The following is a 21,329-nucleotide window of genomic DNA, read 5'->3' as shown; positions in this document are numbered from 1 at the left end:
ATGCATCTTCTTCTTTTTATATTTTCGATTTCTTCTAAAGTACTTCTAAATGTCCAAAAAGACAAAGAAACCCAAATCGATTATCTTTTAACAGACGATCACAGTGATTTAACTGTCTCTTTAACAAATCTAAATCCCAAAAATGAGATAAGATTTGACATGAAAAAAGACTCTCGTCTTTTAGGCCATGATATAAATTCTCTCTCTATTTTAGACAAGGAATTTAGGAAAACTTACACTGATAAAGGTCTTTACACTCTAGTAATCTACAATCTTGGAGATGAAGACAGTCTTGTCAGTTTACAGTCAACTTATAATAAAGTACTTGGTAATGAAGATAAAGATGTCAAAGCTTTGAAGACACTGTTTAATGAGATTGAAGGGAGACTGAGTCGACTTTATGATTTGTATTTGAGGCTTAAGACTATACAAGAGAATAATATTAGAGAAGCTCAGCGGATTATAAGAGGGCTTTATGTTATGCTTATAATACCAGTGGTGTATATATTAGTAGGATTGGCGAAGATAAAAGCAGTAAAGATGATGTTTGCGCCCAAGAAAGGAATAAAGCCTTAAATAAATAAAAGAGAATGTTATTTTACACAAATTCGTAGTGAACACTTGTCATTTTAAAAAAAACATGTTGTAACTTTATGTTTTGGCGATAAAATAATTAGTTTGTGTCTTTTTATAGCAGAGTCATTTATTTTGTCGATTTTAATTGTATTATCACTTATAATGTTGACCCCCGTGGAATTGTCCATTTAAATTTATGTTCTTCCTATTCGTATATTCTTCCTCTGTTTTATAAATTGGACTTTAGAGACATCTTTGGTAAAAAAACTGGCTATGCTTAAATGAATAATGTCATCTCTAATTTACTTGCAGTTATGTGAGTCATTATATTGCTCCATATCATCACACAAAGAAATATTATGTCCGGAATTGTGTTACATCTACAAGGTAAAAATAAGATCAATCTTTTGATTCTCGACTGTAAGAAATCAACTTAGGTTTATTTAACTTCTACTATTGTATATTTCTTTTATTCTATCAAGCACAAAAATTATAGTCTTATTAAGATTTATTGAATATTTGTTGAAATTCTCAATTTCACATGTTCTTTTGACTCGTAATATCATAAATAGGCATAATAAGAGGTTAATTACATTTAAAATTTTATTGTGTCTTTTATATAATCAAACATTACACATTCGTTTCGACTTAATATCTACATGGTTCATAGTCTTTTAATGCAATTCCAAATGAAAACATTTCCCGTAGACTATGCGGCCGAAGACAGAGCTTGTTCGTTGTTCGTGGCCGAGTTCAAATCCAGGGCTCTAAAAGTTTCTATTTATACTTGAACAACTCAGATGAACAATAACACCAATAAAAAATAAGTTTATTCAATGAAACTTGTATGTGTCAAACAAACATGGAATTCACAAACTAGTTTATACACATCTTTAAGGCCGAAACGTGATTAGCCCTGGGTTATCTTGTCGATACATTAAATATTTGCTGTGTTGGGCTAGTTAAAGACCATGGCCGGAGCATCATAAGGTCGATCTAATGGCCGACGAAGTAGAACAATAGATGGTCTCAAGGGGGTTGACCTTGCTGATTTGGTAGCACGTGTTAAATTTGTGGGAGACTAATGTTCAATGTTTCGATTAAATTTCGGCAAAGAGAATGCGCTTGGGGATGCAGATGGTCGTTGGACCTTTGAGTCAGTACGATAATGTATCTCTTCTATATTTAAAACTATTTCTGTTCTCTCTATATATATATATACCTGTGTTTTTTGGCGCGATTCGAGATTAAACTGAAATTTTCCCCATATTAGTGTCCAATGGATACGACTGAGCTTGCAGTACCTGCAAGTTATTCTGAGTGTTTTAGTAAGTAAGAATTTCACAGTATCAGTTGATAAAAATCACATGCAAATTATTTCTGAGTTCCTCTTAAGTTTATCGCTTGCTTGTAGGGGGGAAAAATTATATTTCGTCAAAATGTATGTAGCAGTATACTATAATAATAATCAATGAATTTCTTTGGATCTTCTAAATGTATCATTGAATCAATTAGGTTTATAATACTTCCATGCACACTATAATATTTCCCCCGACTTCCAACAGTCCAATGTCTTTTTTTATGCTGTGCTTTATGATTTTTATGAGTTATCTCTTAGATATAAAATGATTCCATTTTCAAGTATTATTTGTTGGGCATATCATATTCGCTCTACTTTTCTGTTTTTAGACTCATTTAAAGTCTTGCAGATAACAGTACATTTCAATCTATGTGTATCCCATTTCGAGATTTGACAATGAATTTTAAAGTTCAAGCTGTAAATTTATTTGGTAGCTAAGTAATCAGGTTGGATATTAAAATCGAGACTTCTAAGTTCCAAATATGTGCTCTCTACATAGTTGATTAAATGCTCACGAATAATTCAATTAATATTTTATCTTTTAAATTTATTCTTGCGCATCTTTGTTTTCTCTTTTTATTTCAGTGTTTACTCTTGCTACTATTTTCTTATTTGATAGCACTAAAGATCTTTAATATCCCAGTAAATCTATTTTTCTAGTACTATTATAAAATATCTACAGTTGGTTATTTTATTACTTAACTCCCGCCACAATAAACCTTTTTAAATATTATTTGCAGTTTGTCAATAAGTCCAAAAGAAATGCACATTTTCATGATAATTACACTTATTTTCGTATTATGACTTATTTTAATAAGTTAATTGTGTATCCATCTTAATATATTTTTTTATAACAATAAATTATTATGCTTAATATATTTGTTTAGGTTCCATTTACAATATATTTTACATATTCTAGCTTATAATAAATGCACTATAAATTTGTTTATAAAAATAATATTTCTTTTTATTAGTTTATTGTATTATCTCATCAATAATAAATTTCTTTTTTCCTTCTAAATCTATATCTTCTCCCAATTCGAATACACTTTCTATCACTGACATTTCTATATTACTCGTCTTTCTTCCTGCGAAGCAGGTCCAGTCATTCACCACAAGTCCCCCTCCAATCCGAGAGATTCCCGAGTTGACGGTGCCGGCGATGACATTCACCTCCAATAATTCTGTAAGTTCTTTCATGCTCTCTTCAAATGTGTCTGGGTGGACAAGCATACCTTGATTATTCAGTGCTGCATATTTCCCTACTAGTGACTCATTCCCGATATTCTGCCTGTAGACTTGTACTTTCAAAATGTCTTGGATTTCTTCTTCTGTTTCTCTGTCTACATCGGCGTGGATTATACAAATATTGTCATTACAGAGGACTACATTCCCTAAGGCATTAAGTCTCTCATTTATTCTTTTTACTAGTACATTTTCTGGGAGAGAATTACGAATGTGGTACAATTCCTGGTCTGAAGTGGTACTTGGGACTAAGAGGCCATTTTTATTACCTCTAGTCATTGAGCCCACCATGGGGATACCATTTATCTTTGTCTCCACTACAGGCATGTCTAAGTTTTCTAGTAAATATTTTAGAGTGTTTTTAGATCTAAGTTCTCCTACTAGACAGTAATTATTAGTGAGAGACAAGTAGGCACCCACTTCTGAGTTACATTCTATATCTATCCTATGTGACATAAAAAGGGGGTAAAGAAAAAGAAGCACTAATAAGTAGATAAAAAGTAGATAAAAAAGTATGTTAAAGTATGTAAAAAGTAGATAAGTAAAAGTATGTAAAAGTATGTTTAAGTAAATCTACAAATTTATAATACATAATACAATACAAACATATAATACAAATACAAATTTCCAAATCTATAATACAAATAATATATAGTACAATGACTTATTTAAGTTTTATTTCTTGTAATAATCAGCATATGATCCAAGTTTCTTTTTATATTCACTACACATTTCTAGTCTCTCCTCATCTTCCTCTAGTATCATTGTATCTTGAATTATCAACATAACTGCCATTATCGTCTGCTGAAGATTAGAAAACTCTAAATTCTCATAAATGGGAATAAAATTCCCATTTCTCCCAAAAATGGGACTAAAATGATCTAAAATGATTTTTAATTCATTTTTCCAATTCGTCTTATCTTTCTCTAACTTCTTTGTATTCTGAATTTTATACATCAAATTATCAAAAGGACTTTGTATCTCTTCAATCTTCTCTCTTTTAATATTCTCATCTGTAAATATCTTAACTTTATTAATTTTATCTTTTTTTTCTCTAATTTTATTTATAAGTGGATGATTTTCTAATAATAAATTCTTATTAATTTTATTAATTTCTAATTTTGTACCTTCTAAATTTTTAACATCAAGATAATCAAAATAATCATCAATAATCTTTTCTTCTTCATCCATTCTTATATAAAATCTCTTTTTATCTTTAATATTCTTAGGTGAATCTATTTTAATTTTTATATTTTTATTTATATTTTTGGGTTCTATTTGTGGGACATCATTAATTTTTATTTCTTGGTTTAATAAAGAATCAGTAAGGAAATTTGTATCTAAAGATTCTTTAATATACTTTTTGAATAAAGAAGTTTCTTGACCGAGATTTATAATTTCAAATTCTGGGATATTGAAATTTGATAAATTTATTTTGTTTTCTAAGACGGCGTAGATTAAATTTTTATATTTTTCATATTCGCAAATTGCTTTTTGAGATCTTAAATCTTGACAATAATCTCTTGGGGATGAGTAACCATTTTGAAAAGATTCTTTTTTTATTATGTGGTAAAGATCTGGAATATTTTCGAAGAAAATATTATTGTGTTTTAGGAATTTAGAAATTTGTGAATTGTTTGATTCGCCGTATAAATCGTAAGCAGTGGCAATGAGAAGTTTTTCAGTTGTAGTAAGAGAAATCATTGGGGATATTTAAAAACAAAACAAAATAAAATAAAATAAAACAAAATGGAGCATAAACAAAGAAAGTAAAAATGGAGCATAAACAAAGTAAAAATAAAAGAGCATAAACATTGAAGGGGGCCTAGCCGAGTGGTAGAATGCAATGCCTGGATCTGAATCTTAGAGTCCCCAAAATTGTTTCTACTTTCTATGATGTAGATTGAACAACACAGATGATGAAAATGTCCACGATAATCATTAAATAAAAAACATTTAGTCATAACTAGTGTAGAAACGCACTCAAGGCCAAAAAAGAATATCTACCTCATGGTGACTTAAATGATACATAAAAGTATCTAATGGACACGGCTAGTTAGAGCTGACTAAGAGACTAGACGAAGTAGGACAATAGAAGATCTTGGGGTCCTATTAGAAGATCTTGGGACTCTATTAGAAGATTTTAAGACTCTATTGAAAGATTTTAAGACTCTATTGAAAGATCTTGGGACCCTATTAGAAGATCTTGGGGTCCTATTAGAAGATCATGGGACCCTAATAGAAGATCTTGAAACCAATTTAGAAGATCTTAGGACCCTATTACAAGATTCTGTGACATGGTGGCCAACAAAGTCCAGTGAAATTTCCGGCAAGGCATTACGTCTGTGTACGAAAAGTACTGAAGGGATCTTTGAGTCAATACGATGAACCATGCCTGTTATATATATATCCGTCAGAGTCCCCCTGGACTTGATCTGGGGTATAAAGTGTTCTTAGGAGCCAAAATCCAATGGATACAGCTGAACTGTATGGACAGACAAGTTATATAAGGGTGTTTCAGTGTGTAAGAATCTCACAGTACCAGTTAGAATGAACTTATATCTTAATCTCACTGTTCCCCCCTACCTCTTGCTCAAAATTCAAAATTATTTAATAATAAACAGAAGTGTATTAACAATATTTAGAGTTGATTTAATGTTATACACACCCAAAGATCAAAAAGGTCTCTAAGTTAGACTTCTTATTAGAAGATTGTAAATCTAAAATATTCTTAAATTGTGCATTTTGTCGGGAAATAAAAGTAGAATAAAAGCAATCTAGATTTTATTATGGAAAATTTATATTTGTGATTCTGATGATCCCCGTAGTTACATATGACAAATTGTAATATGTTGATACATAAAGAACTAGCACATCATCTGGGCGTTTATAAATATGTGATAAATAATGAGTGTAATTTATAAATTTGAGTACTATATGATCATATTTATCGCATACTGAGTTTATTGTGATAATCTACCCTCTTTCTAATATTACACAAGTTTCTTTTCCCGCGTGGACTTAGAGTCGTGACATTTCCACTGTGAATACCAAAATACATTTAATATTTGAATTTATTCTTGAATTTTTATCTCATGTTTTTTTTTGCCCCATTATTTTATTATGAAGAAGTTTGATATGCCTGTTGAACACTTAAGATCCCTCATGAAATCCCCTCTTAATATTTCCCCAGGCTGTTTTAAATATCTCCCTTTATCTATACACACTTTACTTAGATCTATTCCCATGCCCTGGGAATATAATAAGAAGTATAAAGTTCTTTACCATATAAATGGGAGTATAAGTTTTGTACTTAGTAAGCCTAAGATGACCAAGTATGAATATATGAGAAGATGGGATGAGATAAGTAAAAAAGTAGAAGAGTTTAAGAAAGATAATCCTGAGTATCAATATCCAGTATATGGAGAAGAAAATAATAATGATAGTATTGAATTTAATAATTATGATATAAATGAATTTATTAATTATGATATTAATGAATTTATTAATTCTATAAAACATAATAAATCTAATATTATAGTAGATGATAAATCTAATAAATCTAATATTATAGTAGATGATAAATCTAATATTATAGAATCATCTACTATAGAAGATGATTCTATAAAAGAGTATTATTCTGATATATTGAATAAAGATTTGGAAAATAAGAATTCTAAGAAGTTTAATTATTATGACATCCCCCTTCATTTACCACCTACTTCCACTACATTCCACTTATTAAAAAATACCAAATTAAATTTAAAAAGTCCCAGAAAATCCAAAAGATGTTCAAATATTTTGAGACATTTAAAAAACACTCGTTTTTTCCAGACTACACAAATGTCCTGGCCTGAGATTTCCTTGATTATTTTAAATCAAGGACACAGTATTTTATCAGAGATATTAAAAAGGAAGAAATTGCCTTTTATATTTTTAGATAAGAATTTTAATCTTAAAAATACAGGGAATATGAATACGAAACAAAGAAAGAAGTCCCGATTGGGGACTTCTTTCCATTTAACAAGAGAATTATTAAAACTTCTTAAATTTATAAGTGATTTACATCTTCAAGATGTAGAAAGAGGTAGTAACATAGATAAAATAAACTTACATAATATAAATAGTGTAGATGTCAAATTATGTTTAAATATGTGGGATTTATTTAGTAGAGTTGGTATCTACACTGGTATTTATAGATATAAATACAAAATAATGAAACAAATAAAAATCAATAAAGATGTAGAAGGTCTCTCCTCATGTTGGCCAGATCTCTGGAGAAGGTATGTCTTCATGACTAGAGGGTATAATTCTTTATTAAAGAAGTATATTAGTAATCTGACAGATAGAATAATAAATGGCAGGGAATACAGAGAGAAGAAGATTACTAAGCAGAGGAAAGAGAGTGAATTTGATATAGAGATAAAAGAGAAGATGATAGATGAATTAGAAGGGGAATATAGTAGAGGACAAATAAAGATGATATTACGACATTTTAATGAATCCTGGAGATCATGGAAATCTAATCAAGAATATATTATCTATAATAGTATAGAATTTGATAGTAAGTTAAATATATTTATTAAGAAATATGTAAATATAAAAAGTCATTGGTACATTAATCAAGTCATTAATTATTCTAACTTAAGTAAGAATACAAGTAAGAAATTAAGTAAGAAAGTTCTTTCTAAATTTTTGGGGAAATTAACTCGCTTATTTTTTAAGGAAGAAATATTTCGTCAGAAATCTTATCTTTTAAATTTATCTTTGTCTTCTTTAGAAGCCGCAGGTTATTCAAAGAAACCTATAAATATTTCAAGAATAAAAAAAAGATACCCTTTCCTGATACAAATATAAACTTACTAAATATAAGTATTAATATTCTAAATATGACTGCTAATGAAGAAGAGAGAGATTTCTATAATAAAGTACTCTTAAATCCCAGTTATTATATTTTCCAGATACAGAAGAATCTTCTGACTCAGAGGAAGTTTAGAGATGTAGAATGCAAAATAGTTTATAATTATGGGGAGTATATTTGTAATTATAAAGTGAATTATATAGAGAGACTTAGTGATCAATATTTGAGTACATATTTATTTTATGAGAGTGAGAAGATATGGCCTGAATATATCAAGCCTGGGAATAATCTAGAGATGCGAGATCTCCAAGAAATTACATTATCAAATTTATCTAATTTAGATTTGCATGAATCAAATTTATCTAATTTAGATTTGCATGAATCAAATTTGCATGAAACAAATTTGCATAAAACAAATTTGAATAATTTAGATTTGCATGAATCAAATTTATCAAATTTGCCTAAATCAATACAAGACAAATCCATACAAGATAATAAGAATATTTATAATAATAAATATTTAATAGTCGGATCTTACTCAGATCTCATGATGAATATTGATAATAATCTCCTCTCTAGACTATTGAAGATCTTCATTGATCCTTCTCTAGTAGACTACATGATAAGTAGGAATAATATAAAGATCTTCTATAAAGACATGTCCTTTATAAATCACTTGGGATTTCTTAAGGGATTTCAATTTAGTGCATTTATTTATAAATTCTATACTTTAGTAATAGACTTAGTAGTATTTGGAAGAAAAGGAATATTAATAAGAAACATGAACAGATTTTATATAATGAAGAATAATAAAGAAGAAGAAGAAGACAATATAAGAAGAAGATTACCAAGGAGTATAGGACAAATAAACATAGAGAAGATTAATATTGGGAATATTAAATTTGAGAGTAATAATATAGAGAGTAATAATATAGAGAGTAATAATATAGAGAGTAATTTTGGGAATATTAAATTTGAGTATGCGGGAGTACAAGTCTGCATAAATAAACAAGAACAAATGCATAATAAAAATAAAAAAGAACATATGTATAATATGCATAATATGCATAAATATAATATAGAATACTCACTCACGGAAAGAACTCTTGAAATATTTAAAAGTAGAATAAATCAAATAATAAGACTCAGTACTCAGAGTACATTTATAAAAACAATAAATAAGTGGAATAATACTCTACTGGGATTTATAACAAGATACAGGGAATATATAAGAGAAGAAGATATAGAAGAAATAAAGAAATATGAGTATAAAATACAAGATCAAATTAAAAAAGGAATAAATAGTAAAATGCCAGTGAGATTTCCAGAGATAATCTTTTATGCTCCTAAGGAATATGGGGGACTGAACATGTACTCTATATGTCATAATAAAGATGAAAAGAAAGATGTATTAAATTTAAATGTATTAAATAAATCAAATACAAATTCAAGCATGAACATAAATAATTCAAAAGAATCAAATTCAAGCATGAACATAAATAAATTAAACACAAATGAATTCGATATTAGATCTTATATAAAATCATGGAAGGACGAATTTAAGGAATCAGATCTCGTATGGAGAGACTTCTATAAATCTCAGAAAATTCACCCTGAAAAAGGTCTCCCAAGAATGTCTACTTTACTTCAAAAAGATAAATCTTCATATTTCGACAGAGACTTCAGATTACAAGCAGAATTCAGAAAATATATAAGTCCGAAATATGACCCATTTATTTATACAAATTTGGTACATGATGGGAAACTTTATAATTTAGAAGAGTATAATAATAATCTACTTATTTATTACGGGGGTATGGGAAATTTAATCTCGACAAATTTAAATAATTCATGCTTGAATAATTCATACACTACGAATTCAATCTCGACAAATTCAACCTTGACGAATAATTCATCATGCACGAATAAAATAGAGACGTCCTTGTCATCCTCAACAAATAATATTAATTCATACACGACAAATAATATAAAATATCATACTCTATTTTATGCGGTCGGTTTAAAAGAATTCTCAAAATTATTTTGGCATGAAAAATCTCCAAATCTAAAAATGACTAAAGCTCAAAAATCTGGTCTATCAAAAATCCCAAACAGAAGATTCATTTTATGGTGGTCTCCCACTATAAACACTAGTGAAGTGTATGTAGGTTATGAAAGTCAAATAGACAAGACTAAGATAAATATGTATGGGAAATTACCAACATTAAAGATATCATTTATACAAATATTCAGGAATAATTTATGGGATAAAATCAAACAAAGTATAATGGAAGATATAATGAGAATGATGAGTAAATATTGTGAATGTAAAGGAAATGAACTAATAGGGAATTTTAATAAGAAAAAGAAGATGTGGATAGATGTCGAATTAAGATGGGGGAATTATAATAAACATGACACATATAAATATGCGAAAGTTAAGTATTATGAGAAATTGACAAGTATAGATGATAAAGATGGTATTATGATTGTATTTGATTTATGTTATAATACAGTAGGCTTATATAATTCAAATATACTAGATTGTAGATTAGATAATATAAATAGACTAGATAACTCCAAAAAATTAGATAATTCAAATAGACTAGATTATTGTGATTATATTAAATATCTTAAAGATATTCTTAATATTATTCTTAAGAATAATACAAGTCTACATATCTTAAGAGAAAGAATAAGAAGCGCTTTAGACCTCTACACTCCAGAAATAGAGACAGTAGTCTCTTCTAAGGAAATGTATCACTCGTCTCTCATAGTAGAAGATAAGATCTTATACAATAAGAATACACTCTTGATATTAGACCCGGAGACAGGGAACTTGTATATAAAAAAGATAGAAGGGAATAAAAACAGAGATAAGAAATATAAAGCGGGGGAGATAGTATTAGAATTGAGTAAGATACTTAAGAAGAGTAATTTACTGGTAAGAAGAGATTTATATGATGGGGTAGAAAGTCATATGATAGAATATAAAGAGATAAATATAAAAATATATGAGAACAGACTCAATTTAGAGCGACTTATACAAAAGAAAAATAAGAATTATAATAATGATAGTAAGAGATTTAAGAATAATAATCAAGATTATAATATAGTTGATTCATTTATTATAAATTTATATAAAAACTGGTTCGGGGTAAATTCCTTCACTAAATTCTGTAGACTCGTCTTACTAATCCAGGCCCCTGAAATATCTCAAGACATCTCATTTGATACAATCTTGTCAGACCAAGAATGGATCAAAATAGAAAAAGAATGTAAAGATTTCATAATTAATAAATACTGTAATGAGAAATGTATAAATAAATATACACTACTGAGTACAGATATAAGAGATATAATATTCGGGTTTAGTGATAATAGAGAAGAAATAAGATATAGAAGAAATACATGGGAAGAGAAATATTTAATAATGAGTGACTACCTACTACAAAAGAAATATACTATTAAAGAAGAAATATGTACTAGAGATCTAAGTGAAATATGTACAAATAAGAAATATAATAATAAAGATAATACAGAAGAAGAAATATGTAATAAGAAATATAATAAAGAAGTAAGTACTATTGAGAAACAAACAAAGTATACATATAATAATGAAGATAATAATAACATTATTCCAGATGAGTATATAAAAATCCCCCGTAATCTTATTAAGATATTCAAGAGATGTACAGATATAAATACTATTTCTTTCACTCTCCTTATAAAAGACACTGACGTCATCTCCATGTGTTTTCTCCCCCAATTCTCTTCAGATGTACAAGTCCACTCAGTAGACTTCATCTCTAATAAAATACTAGGAATAATAATAAATACAAATATAGAAAGTATTATAAACTCACTAGTAGAGAAATATAAAATACAAGATCCACTAATAATAAAAGTAACAGAAGAAATAAATATAAATAAAGGGAATATTAAATATATAAAAGAAGAAGGGTATATTTATACAGTAGAGAAATGGAACTATAATATGAGTATAAAAGAATATGATGATAAGATGAAATATAAAATGGAACTGGGAATACCAGGGGAATTTTATAGTGGATATAACTTCATGGAGATATTTCAAGATAAAGAGTCATAATACTAGAAAGTATATTTTATATGAGATAAATATATAAAACATAAGAAAGTTAAAATACATATAATAAGAAAGTTATAAATACAAAAAAGACTTAAATATTAACTAAGACCTGTATTTAATAAAGCTTAAGGAAATATAATTAATATTTTATACATTTTGTGTTTAATATTTACTAGAAAAATAAATCATTACACTGGGACTAATATAAGATCATATAAAAAAATATACCTACGGAATCTTAATTACAATTATTAATAAAGTAAACATGTTTAATTAGCTTGTACAATAAAAATTTAAAAAATAACGCTTTACTAAATTCGACCTATAAAAGAATATAGTGTCGAACTACAATATATCTTATAAAAAACAAATTTTTTATTGCGACTAATACATTTATACTAGAATTAAATTTGCAAACTATAAAAAGTAATATAAAAAATATATATTGAAGCTTAAAACTAAATAAAAACAGATAAGAAATTTAAAATGAATAAATCGCACTGCATAAAAATGGTCTTGATACTGCCATATATTCAAGAACCCATAGAAAATGTTTATTGTATTCACGTGATAAAAAAAAACATCATTGTTAAAAAAAATAATTATAAGCGGACTGAGAATTTTCTGACATGTAAATATGAGATTGCAACATATTCTTGGAGTAAAATAAAAAAACCTTACAATGTTAAAAAAAAGTACTAAAAAAATTTAATATGAGCAACAAACAAATCTAATATCATAAAAATGCCTTATATAAACAATAGTAGAAGAATATTAAGACAAAATCAAAGTAAAAAAATAAAATTAGATTTTTTTAACTATACGAAGTATGAAAATAAGCATATGGAAACATTTATTTTTTTACATTTTGTGAAAAGTATATATATATAATAAATAGAGAATTTTAACAATAATTGATAAAAAACAAATAATAACTAAAAAAAGAGAGATCAAGAAAAAAAATGAGATTAAAAGTCATATAGAGCAAAAAAAATATAAAAGCAATACAAATCTGTCAATATCAAAAAATCATTTACAAACAACACAAATCGCGTGGTATGTGTAGAAACTTTAGACCATATATGGACAAAATAAAGAATCATTACATAATATCCAGCAAAGTATGCATCTCAACAATAATAATCAAATTATATTTCCTGCATTTTATTTTTTTTCATATATAATTTTGTTTATAAACAAACAAATCCAATAAAAAATAATAGACAATATAAACAAATGAATAAGCTTTTAAAATATTTCGTATATTCTTGCCTGACCATTCATTTTTCTATAGTCTCATATGAACTCGTTCGTATATTTTTCACATCTATACCTAAGTATCTTATACCTTATGATTTATCATATAATAAGCTACAATACATTAAATTTGTCATTTGTAAAATGCTAAAACTATTGTCGTTTTATTTGATTATGTTTATTGTAAACTTAAAATCTAAAGATGAACACGTTAAAGATCCAAATATATCTGAAGATTCAGTTATATTAGATTTGCAAAATCTTAATGAAAGTGTACAGTCATCATATAATGATAGATGGGAAAGAATATCACGATTTATCAAATCTAATAGAGCTTTATTATCAGTATATTTGTATTTAATATCTATTAATCTTGATACATTCAATCCCATTTTATATGTAATAGCTCCTTATCTCATGTATAAAATTCTATATAAATTATATAATAGACACAAATATACTAAAATATTTTTTTGGTCTGCTATTTCTACTATCGCAGCTGCTTTATACAAGTTTTTAGCTCATAAAAAAAGTAAATCACAAATTATTGAAAATGATAAGTTGCCGAAAGAAATAATGCGATACTTGATAAAAAATGGTTATGAAGTTGTTACATTCAATATAGAATCTGATGTTTACAATGTAGGAGTTATCGAAGCTATGAAAAATGTATCTATATTTATATTTGGTAATATATGGGAAATATTTACAGATGACGAATTTACAAGCGTGTTGTATCATGAAATAGGTCATGTAGTAAACAAAAGTTTATTGAGCAGGATGTTAATTTCTAAAGCTTTAGATATATTTATGTATGTAATCGAATTCTTTATGATTTATAAGAATAGAAGTTTATTAAAGCAAGATAATACATCTAATATAGATGAGGATAGAGATATAGAAATTAAGAATATTATATGTTTGTATGTAATTCTTTGCATTTCGATTAGTCCATTTATAAATATGATTAATAATATTTATTCATTTATTGATGAAAGTAAGGCAGACCTATTTAGTGTGAAAAACTTTGATAGAAAACATCTTATAAGCGCTCTTATAAAATTCACAGTAGAAAATAAGGCGAATTTTGATTCGTCTTTATTATTTAATTTCATGTACTTTACGCATCCTTGTTTAAAGAGACGTGTTGAGCTTATTAAAAAAATGTAAAAAATATCAAAAAAAAAAAAAAATTTTTTATTTTATTTTGTTAATGTGGATCTATAAAACATATGGAAATACTCTAGTGATTAAATGATTATAAGCATTTTATATTTAATAAAGTTTTCTATTGTGAAAAAATAAGGAATAAGTTCAGATTTTGATTAATGATCTTAATTTAGACCCATTATGTCACATCAATTTTTAATAAAATTAAGTAAAAATTTTCAATGTTTGTTTTTTAAAAAATATATGAATGTTTACTTACTTTTATTTCATAAATTACTAATCGTTTTAAAATTTTTTATTGTTTTGTATAATTAAATCCTGATTCTTTGACGTTGTTCAATATTTGTAACATTAGTGTATCATAGAAAATCATGTATAGACATTTAATTCGTATTGATTGCGCAATTATTTTCTTATACGCTTTTACAGCCTATAAGTGTATACAAATACATAAAAAGCTACACACACGACCATCTCTACCTACCATTAAATTTATAGCCTAACTAAATTGTTCTTTGACGTTTAAACATTGAAAAAATTAATTATAACAAAATGTCAAACAATTAAGCTGTCTAAAATCAAACTTATAAAATTTATTAAATATTTTTATACTTCTTATTATGACATTCTAGACAACATCCATAATATTTTTCTGATTCTCCATCATTTATCGAATCTATAAGTTGTGTTTCTGAATTTAAATCTGCTCTAATATTGGTGACAGCTGGTTTATCACAATAATGACATCCCGATTGAATTCTACAAGTGTAATTAACTTTAGTCTTAAGATATTTAATCGTATCCCACGTCTTATTATCGTGAGTCTCAGAAATCCCGAAACATTTAACCACAACTCCATACTTTTCTTGTATTTCTATTAGTTGGTCGACATGGTTTTCTGTAAAAAACTGTATTTCATCGCAGCACACTAATTTGATTTCTGATTTGTTTTCAAGCTCTTCAAATTTCTCAAATAAATTAGTATTTTTAGTCACTATCAAATTAGGTGTAAATTCTTGAGTTCCGGGAACTCTTGAATGAATTTTGAATTCACCTTTGTGATTTGGAATATCTCTTTGTAATAACCAAAATTGTTTTTCATTTAGAATATTTAGAAAATCAGATAATAGCTTACTTTTACCGGATAAAACACTGCCAGTGTAAAAATCTACCATGGGTTAATTGATGAAAAAATATTTATAGCAAAAAAAAAAGTTGATATATCACCAAATTATAATAATAATTAATAAATATTTTTATCATTAATTTTCCCTCCAATTCAATAAACAAAAAGCGGAAAAGAGATATTTTATTTTTTATGTTAAAATCTATAAATTTTCTAAAGATACTTTTTTATTATCTATAAATACAATATAAATTTGTTATAATGAAAATTTGACATGACAATTTGATATTGAAATTTCAAGAATTTTATACACTAAGTTAGTTACATGACGGATTCTTCGTATTTATAATAGAATAATATTTAAAACTTGAGTGCTTTACATTTTAAAAATTGCAAAGTTCAAGGCATAAATTTGAAGACCTATTATACATTCTTTTTGTAGGCACGTTAAACTTATAGAATTTAAACTATTAAAAACAATAAAAAATATTCCAATTTTTTTGTGCTTATATTTTGGCAACAATATTTTAAATATACGCCCGTATAAGAGCCACCATTTCTTGAACTATAATTTGATTATTGATAAAATTTAATTCAAATCTATTTCATTTGAAAAAATTTTAATAAAAATTTGAAAGATAGCCTCATAAGGGGTAAAGAGATAATTATTAATGGCATCAGTAAAAGTATCTGTAACAATAGAGCAAATTTAATCAGTTGTGTTGTTAAAAAAAATATGTTTTAATAAATGTTTAGTACAACGAAATTTGTTTGATTGCACAAAGTACATAAAATTATAATCTCTAGTTAATAAGTATGATAGCTTTTACAGAATGTTATGATATATTATTGAGATAATTGTTGTTGAAAAAATCCCTAACAAAAAAAACTTTGTTTGAATCCAAGGAGATAAGCAGGACAAAATTTTATTGAATATTTTTAATGTAAGCCATTTACAAAACAACAATTCAAAATGATTCGAAATATTCTCCACAAAAGCTATAAGTGCCATCGAATGTAAGAACTTATGTTGGGCCGGAGTATGCGTCGATTAAAGAAAGTCGTTTTCATTTTTAAACACCCTCAAAAATCAATTTCAAACAATTAATGAAAAAAAACCAACGAAGCTATATTTTTCCCAAAAAAAATAAAACCTTTTTAAAGAAAAGCCACAAATATAAAAAACATATGAATATCAATTTATTGTTATTAAATTAAATTTATTCTTTAATATGAGAGAAAATTAATGTTTAAAGTAGGAATATAAGATAGATTACAATATTAAACAAGAAATTATTTAAAATTTACTAATTTAACTTATCAATTGTATTGTGAGCACAATATCCTATTTTAAAGGCTCAAGTGAAAAATGTATATGGCGAGCAACGGAAAAATTATTAAAAAAAGAATATTAAAAAGGAAGGAATGACTTGGTACAGCATTAAACAATTAAAAAACAGACATCTATCTTGGGGAATAGTTGGTGAAAAAAATAGCATATACTTTCTACATATATTTTATAATATTACTTGGTGAAGTAAGACGAATGAATATTTTTTTGGCATGTCAACTTTTTCATTCTTTGTCTGGAAAACAAAAAAGAAATATAAAAATATTTTTTGTCTGCTTCTGGACTAATATACTAGCTTTTTTTATTTTAAAACGCCTTGAATTTGCGTGGCAATCTGCTACGCAAACACACGAATCACTTTTTGTTATTTTATTTTACTTAATTAAATCAATAGATACTCATAAACATATAGATATTCGCATGCGGTATCATAAAAGACTTTAATTTCCTCGTAGATATTCCTTTGTTTCCTTTTATGGTAAGAAAGTAAATAATAATATTTCATAAAAAATGATCATATATGTTATTGTCTTCTATGTCTACATCGTCAACAATTACACGACTTTCTTACCTTTAAAATCGGCTTTTTTTATTATATATTATTAATTATTCAGCAAAAAATGCATTATATTTTGCAAAAAAAGATTCAAATTGAGGTTTCTTAGACTTTTAATATGCCCGTAAAGGCACAATCTCGACATTAAACAGTATTTGATTGTTTATTGTTCTTTGATTAGTACTAATACTGTAATTTAAACAAAGATAAACTAACCATCTTTAAGCATATAGCAAAATTTGGTTTTTTGCCTCATTTTTACAAACATTGTTCATAATTTTCATTGTGTCATCAAGATGTCAAAAAAATATTCAACAATAGAATGACACTTTTGACATGCCATAATATTTATAAAATCTCTTACAGTATAAAAGTCGACATTTTACTGTCAAAAATATGTCTTTTCGACAGATTTTGTAATTTTATGGTGTTGATACAAAATTGGGAGATCAAAACTTTTTGATGAGAATGTCATAAATTTTAATTCTCAAACTTCAATTAGGAGATTAAAAGTTTTTGAAGAGAATGTCATAAATTTTAAATTTCAAACTTCAAGTAAAAAAAATTAATATTAAATCAACCTCATAATTCTATAATAACATTAAAAATTTGGAATATTTCCATAATACTTACTTAAAACACTCAAGTTATATATTTTTTTACAGAAAACATCTAAAACAAATTATAAAACATTTGATATTGCAATATGATTAGTTAATTAATAAAACGTTATTTTGTTTATATACGAAAAAATACCCCACTTATATGAATAAAAAAATCAACAATGTTAGAACTCTTGTAGTCGAAATGGTTCAAAAAGCTAATAGTGGCCATCCCGGTGCTCCACTTGGATTGGCACCTTTTGTGTACACACTTTTTAAAGATTACCTAAACATTAATCCTTTAGATGATACCTGGGTCGGCCGAGATATATTTATATTGTCAAATGGACATGCGTGTGGTTTACAATATGTGATGAACTATCTGCTAGGATTTAATAACATCGATGATCTAAAAAATTTTAGGCAAGTAAATAGTTATACGCCAGGACATCCAGAACGAAAATCTCGAGGCATAGAAACCACCACAGGCCCACTAGGACAAGGCCTCGCAAATTCTGTAGGATTCGCGATATCCTTAAAAAAATTAAATCTTGATAATAAAGTGTATTGTATCTTCGGAGATGGATGCTATATGGAAGGCATCTCTCAGGAATCATTTTCTATAGCGGCTAATCTAAATTTAAACAATATAACTTTTATATACGATTTTAATCAAATAACAATTGATGGTCCAACATCTTTATCAATGAATGAGAATGTCGTTATGAGATTCGAAAGTCTAAATTACGAAGTATTAGAAGTTGATGGAGAAAACATTGAAGAAATAAAAAAAGCTTTAGATGTAAAAACTGAAAAAATTAAAATGATAATTTTACATACTAAAATAGGCAGAGACAGTATTCTTGAAGGAAAAGCGAAAGTACACGGTAGTCCAATAGGCGAAGAAGGAGTGAAACTTTTAAAACAAAAATATGAAATACCTCTAGAAGATTTTTATATCTCAGACGAACTTGTCAACGATTGGCGCGAAATTAAACAAAATAAAATTGAAAAATCGAAACAAATGGAAATCAAAATTGATGTAAATGAATTTGATTTAAACTCTCTATTTGTAGATGATATATTTGACAATGGGACATTGGCTACTCGTAAAACATTTTCAATGATGTTGAACAAATTAAAATGCAAATCAAAATTTATTTGTGGCAGTGCTGATTTGGTCGGGTCGTGTTTGAATAAATTTGAAGATGGTACAGATTTTACTTGTGAAAACAGAACAGGTAATTATATAAATTTTGGTATAAGAGAACATGCGATGTTTGGTATTATGAATGGTATATCAGGACATGGCTATTTTATACCAGTTTTCAGCACGTTTTTAAACTTTGTTACTTATGGATATCCTTCAGTAAGACTCGCGTCGCTGGATAAATTAAATAATATCTATGTTTTAACACATGACTCAATCGGGTTGGGCGAAGATGGACCAACACATCAACCAATAGAAGTATTGGCTACTATGAGAGCTACTCCAAATTTAATCGTCATGCGCCCATGTGATATTAAAGAATGTAGAGGTGCTTTATCTGCTTGTTTAAAACTTAATGGTCCAAAAGCAGTGGTTTTAAGTCGTCAGAAACTTCCATTTATTGAATATTCTTGTAAAGACAAATGTCAACTTGGAGCATATTATCTTATAAAACATGATTCTCCTGATTTCATTTTAATGGGAACTGGATCAGAAATAGAACTCTGTATAAAAATTGTTAATGAGTTCAAGGATTTTAATATATCAGTAATTTCATTTTTTTCTTGGGAAATATTCGAAATGCAACCTACTGAATATAAAAAAAGCATTTTAATTGAGGAAATACCAAAAATTAGCATTGAAGCTTTGACTACTTTCGGATGGAATAAATATAGTGATTATCAAATTGGACTAGATAGGTTTGGATGGAGTGGTAAATATACAGATGTATTTGATGAAGCTGGGTTTACACCTGGTAAAGTAATGGAAAAGATCAAAACGTTTTTAAAAAAATAATTAAAATTTTTGTTAATATTTTTCATTTTTATTTCGTCTAAATTTATTATAGAAAGTAGAAAGGATGTATTTCAATTAAAAAAACGACTTAGGAAAGCTGTTGTTCTTGAAATGACAAGAATCAAAAATAAATATTAATAGTATATGGGGTATAGTCCATCAGATTCAAGCTTCTATGATAATTAAAGTCTTGAGAACATATCTTCTTGAAAATGAACTAGAACTTATACATAAATAGCGGGAATAATAGTTTTTATCTAATGACACAAGATGGTATGTTTATTTAATATACTGTATAAACATCGGGGCATTTAAAATCCATCTCGATCTTAGCATACATCTAACCTATTAACCGAAGAAGACCCGAGTCCAACTTTTAGGACTACGACGACGGAAACATTATTAAAATTACAAGGGAGATAAATAAATCGCTAGAGATGTAACTGCGCAAATATGAAGATGACTTTCAAAGAGGGGAGGGGTGAAGATTTTTGTGATACTAAACAACTTTGAGTTTTCAAAAACTAATACAAAAAAAAATCAGATGTAGTGGAAGACCACACACGCGTATCATGACGGTCTATGATGCAAATATCTAAACTAATTGTAAAGGGGCAGATGAAAGTGGTCCTGAAATTATTCGAAGAACTGAAAATACTATTCTAATAGTATTCTTCGCACATTTTTGAGGCGTAAACCTATACTCTTTTATTGATATAAATCCCAAACAAACCAGCTAAAGCCATTTAGACCGCGAGACGGTTCATATTGAAATAAAGCAGACTGCTATGAGGCTTACAAAAAGGAAATATAAGTCCAAGAGAGGAAGGCAATTTATGCGCATTCCAGGGCCGAAACATATTCTTAGAAAAACAGATAAAATGCCCACATTGTCATAAATTTTCAAATACAGTAGATCATATGGCAGCCCAATGTGATCGGATGCTTTCACATGATCACATAAGACGGCACAATGAGGTATTGCGATGCATACACCTGCAGTTATGTAAGACGTGCGGATATTTTTATGCTAAAAGAATCAAAAATCATTCGGTCCCGTAATGTGTATCTAATAGTATGTTGAGATATGAGTTGACAGTAGGATACAT

General features: G+C 27.4%; 7 protein-coding genes across 9 annotated transcripts; 4 read left to right on the top strand and 3 right to left on the bottom strand.

Moving 5' to 3' along the window:
* VNE69_04167 (transmembrane EMP24 domain-containing protein) lies at nt 1–576 on the top strand (the record flags this gene model as incomplete). The annotated part of the gene is made up of 1 exon (XM_065473417.1): nt 1–576. The coding sequence occupies one exon, from the start codon at nt 1–3 to the stop codon at nt 574–576; it is 576 nt and encodes a 191-aa protein (XP_065329489.1).
* Nucleotides 577–2,911: 2,335 nt separating this feature from the next.
* On the bottom strand, nt 2,912–3,637 carry VNE69_04166 (eukaryotic translation initiation factor 6 (EIF6); the record flags this gene model as incomplete). Its single annotated transcript, XM_065473416.1, has 1 exon — nt 2,912–3,637. One exon carries the CDS (start codon nt 3,635–3,637, stop codon nt 2,912–2,914), a length of 726 nt encoding a protein of 241 aa, XP_065329488.1.
* Nucleotides 3,638–3,856: 219 nt separating this feature from the next.
* Nucleotides 3,857–4,885, bottom strand: VNE69_04165 (uncharacterized protein; the record flags this gene model as incomplete). The annotated part of the gene is made up of 1 exon (XM_065473415.1): nt 3,857–4,885. One exon carries the CDS (start codon nt 4,883–4,885, stop codon nt 3,857–3,859), a length of 1,029 nt encoding a protein of 342 aa, XP_065329487.1.
* A 1,461-nt stretch (nt 4,886–6,346) lies between these two features.
* On the top strand, nt 6,347–12,153 carry VNE69_04164 (pre-mRNA-splicing factor 8 PRPF8 (PRP8); the record flags this gene model as incomplete). 3 transcript variants are annotated; one of them, XM_065473414.1, is made up of 2 exons in its annotated part: nt 6,347–7,970; nt 8,087–12,153. In XM_065473414.1, 2 exons carry the CDS (start codon nt 6,347–6,349, stop codon nt 12,151–12,153), a joined length of 5,691 nt encoding a protein of 1,896 aa, XP_065329484.1. The 3 variants fall into 3 exon arrangements, with proteins under 3 accessions (XP_065329484.1, XP_065329486.1, XP_065329485.1); XM_065473413.1 differs by lacking the exon at nt 8,087–12,153 and having other exon boundaries at nt 6,347–7,643; nt 7,693–7,736; XM_065473412.1 differs by lacking the exon at nt 6,347–7,970 and having other exon boundaries at nt 9,859–12,153.
* Nucleotides 12,154–12,639: 486 nt separating this feature from the next.
* On the top strand, nt 12,640–14,580 carry VNE69_04163 (CAAX prenyl protease 1-like protein; the record flags this gene model as incomplete). Its single annotated transcript, XM_065473411.1, has 2 exons — nt 12,640–12,720; nt 13,399–14,580. 2 exons carry the CDS (start codon nt 12,640–12,642, stop codon nt 14,578–14,580), a joined length of 1,263 nt encoding a protein of 420 aa, XP_065329483.1.
* A 596-nt stretch (nt 14,581–15,176) lies between these two features.
* VNE69_04162 (thymidine kinase) lies at nt 15,177–15,755 on the bottom strand (the record flags this gene model as incomplete). Its single annotated transcript, XM_065473410.1, has 1 exon — nt 15,177–15,755. The coding sequence occupies one exon, from the start codon at nt 15,753–15,755 to the stop codon at nt 15,177–15,179; it is 579 nt and encodes a 192-aa protein (XP_065329482.1).
* A 2,623-nt stretch (nt 15,756–18,378) lies between these two features.
* Nucleotides 18,379–20,220, top strand: VNE69_04161 (transketolase (TKT); the record flags this gene model as incomplete). The annotated part of the gene is made up of 1 exon (XM_065473409.1): nt 18,379–20,220. One exon carries the CDS (start codon nt 18,379–18,381, stop codon nt 20,218–20,220), a length of 1,842 nt encoding a protein of 613 aa, XP_065329481.1.
* Nucleotides 20,221–21,329: the final 1,109 nt, after the last annotated feature.

The sequence above is a fragment of the Vairimorpha necatrix genome, chromosome 4 (genome assembly GCF_036630325.1).
Source record: "Vairimorpha necatrix chromosome 4, complete sequence".
NCBI lineage: Eukaryota > Fungi > Microsporidia > Nosematidae > Vairimorpha > Vairimorpha necatrix.
The sequence above is the reverse complement of the archived record's forward strand: the minus strand, read 5'-3'. Positions and strand labels throughout refer to the sequence as shown.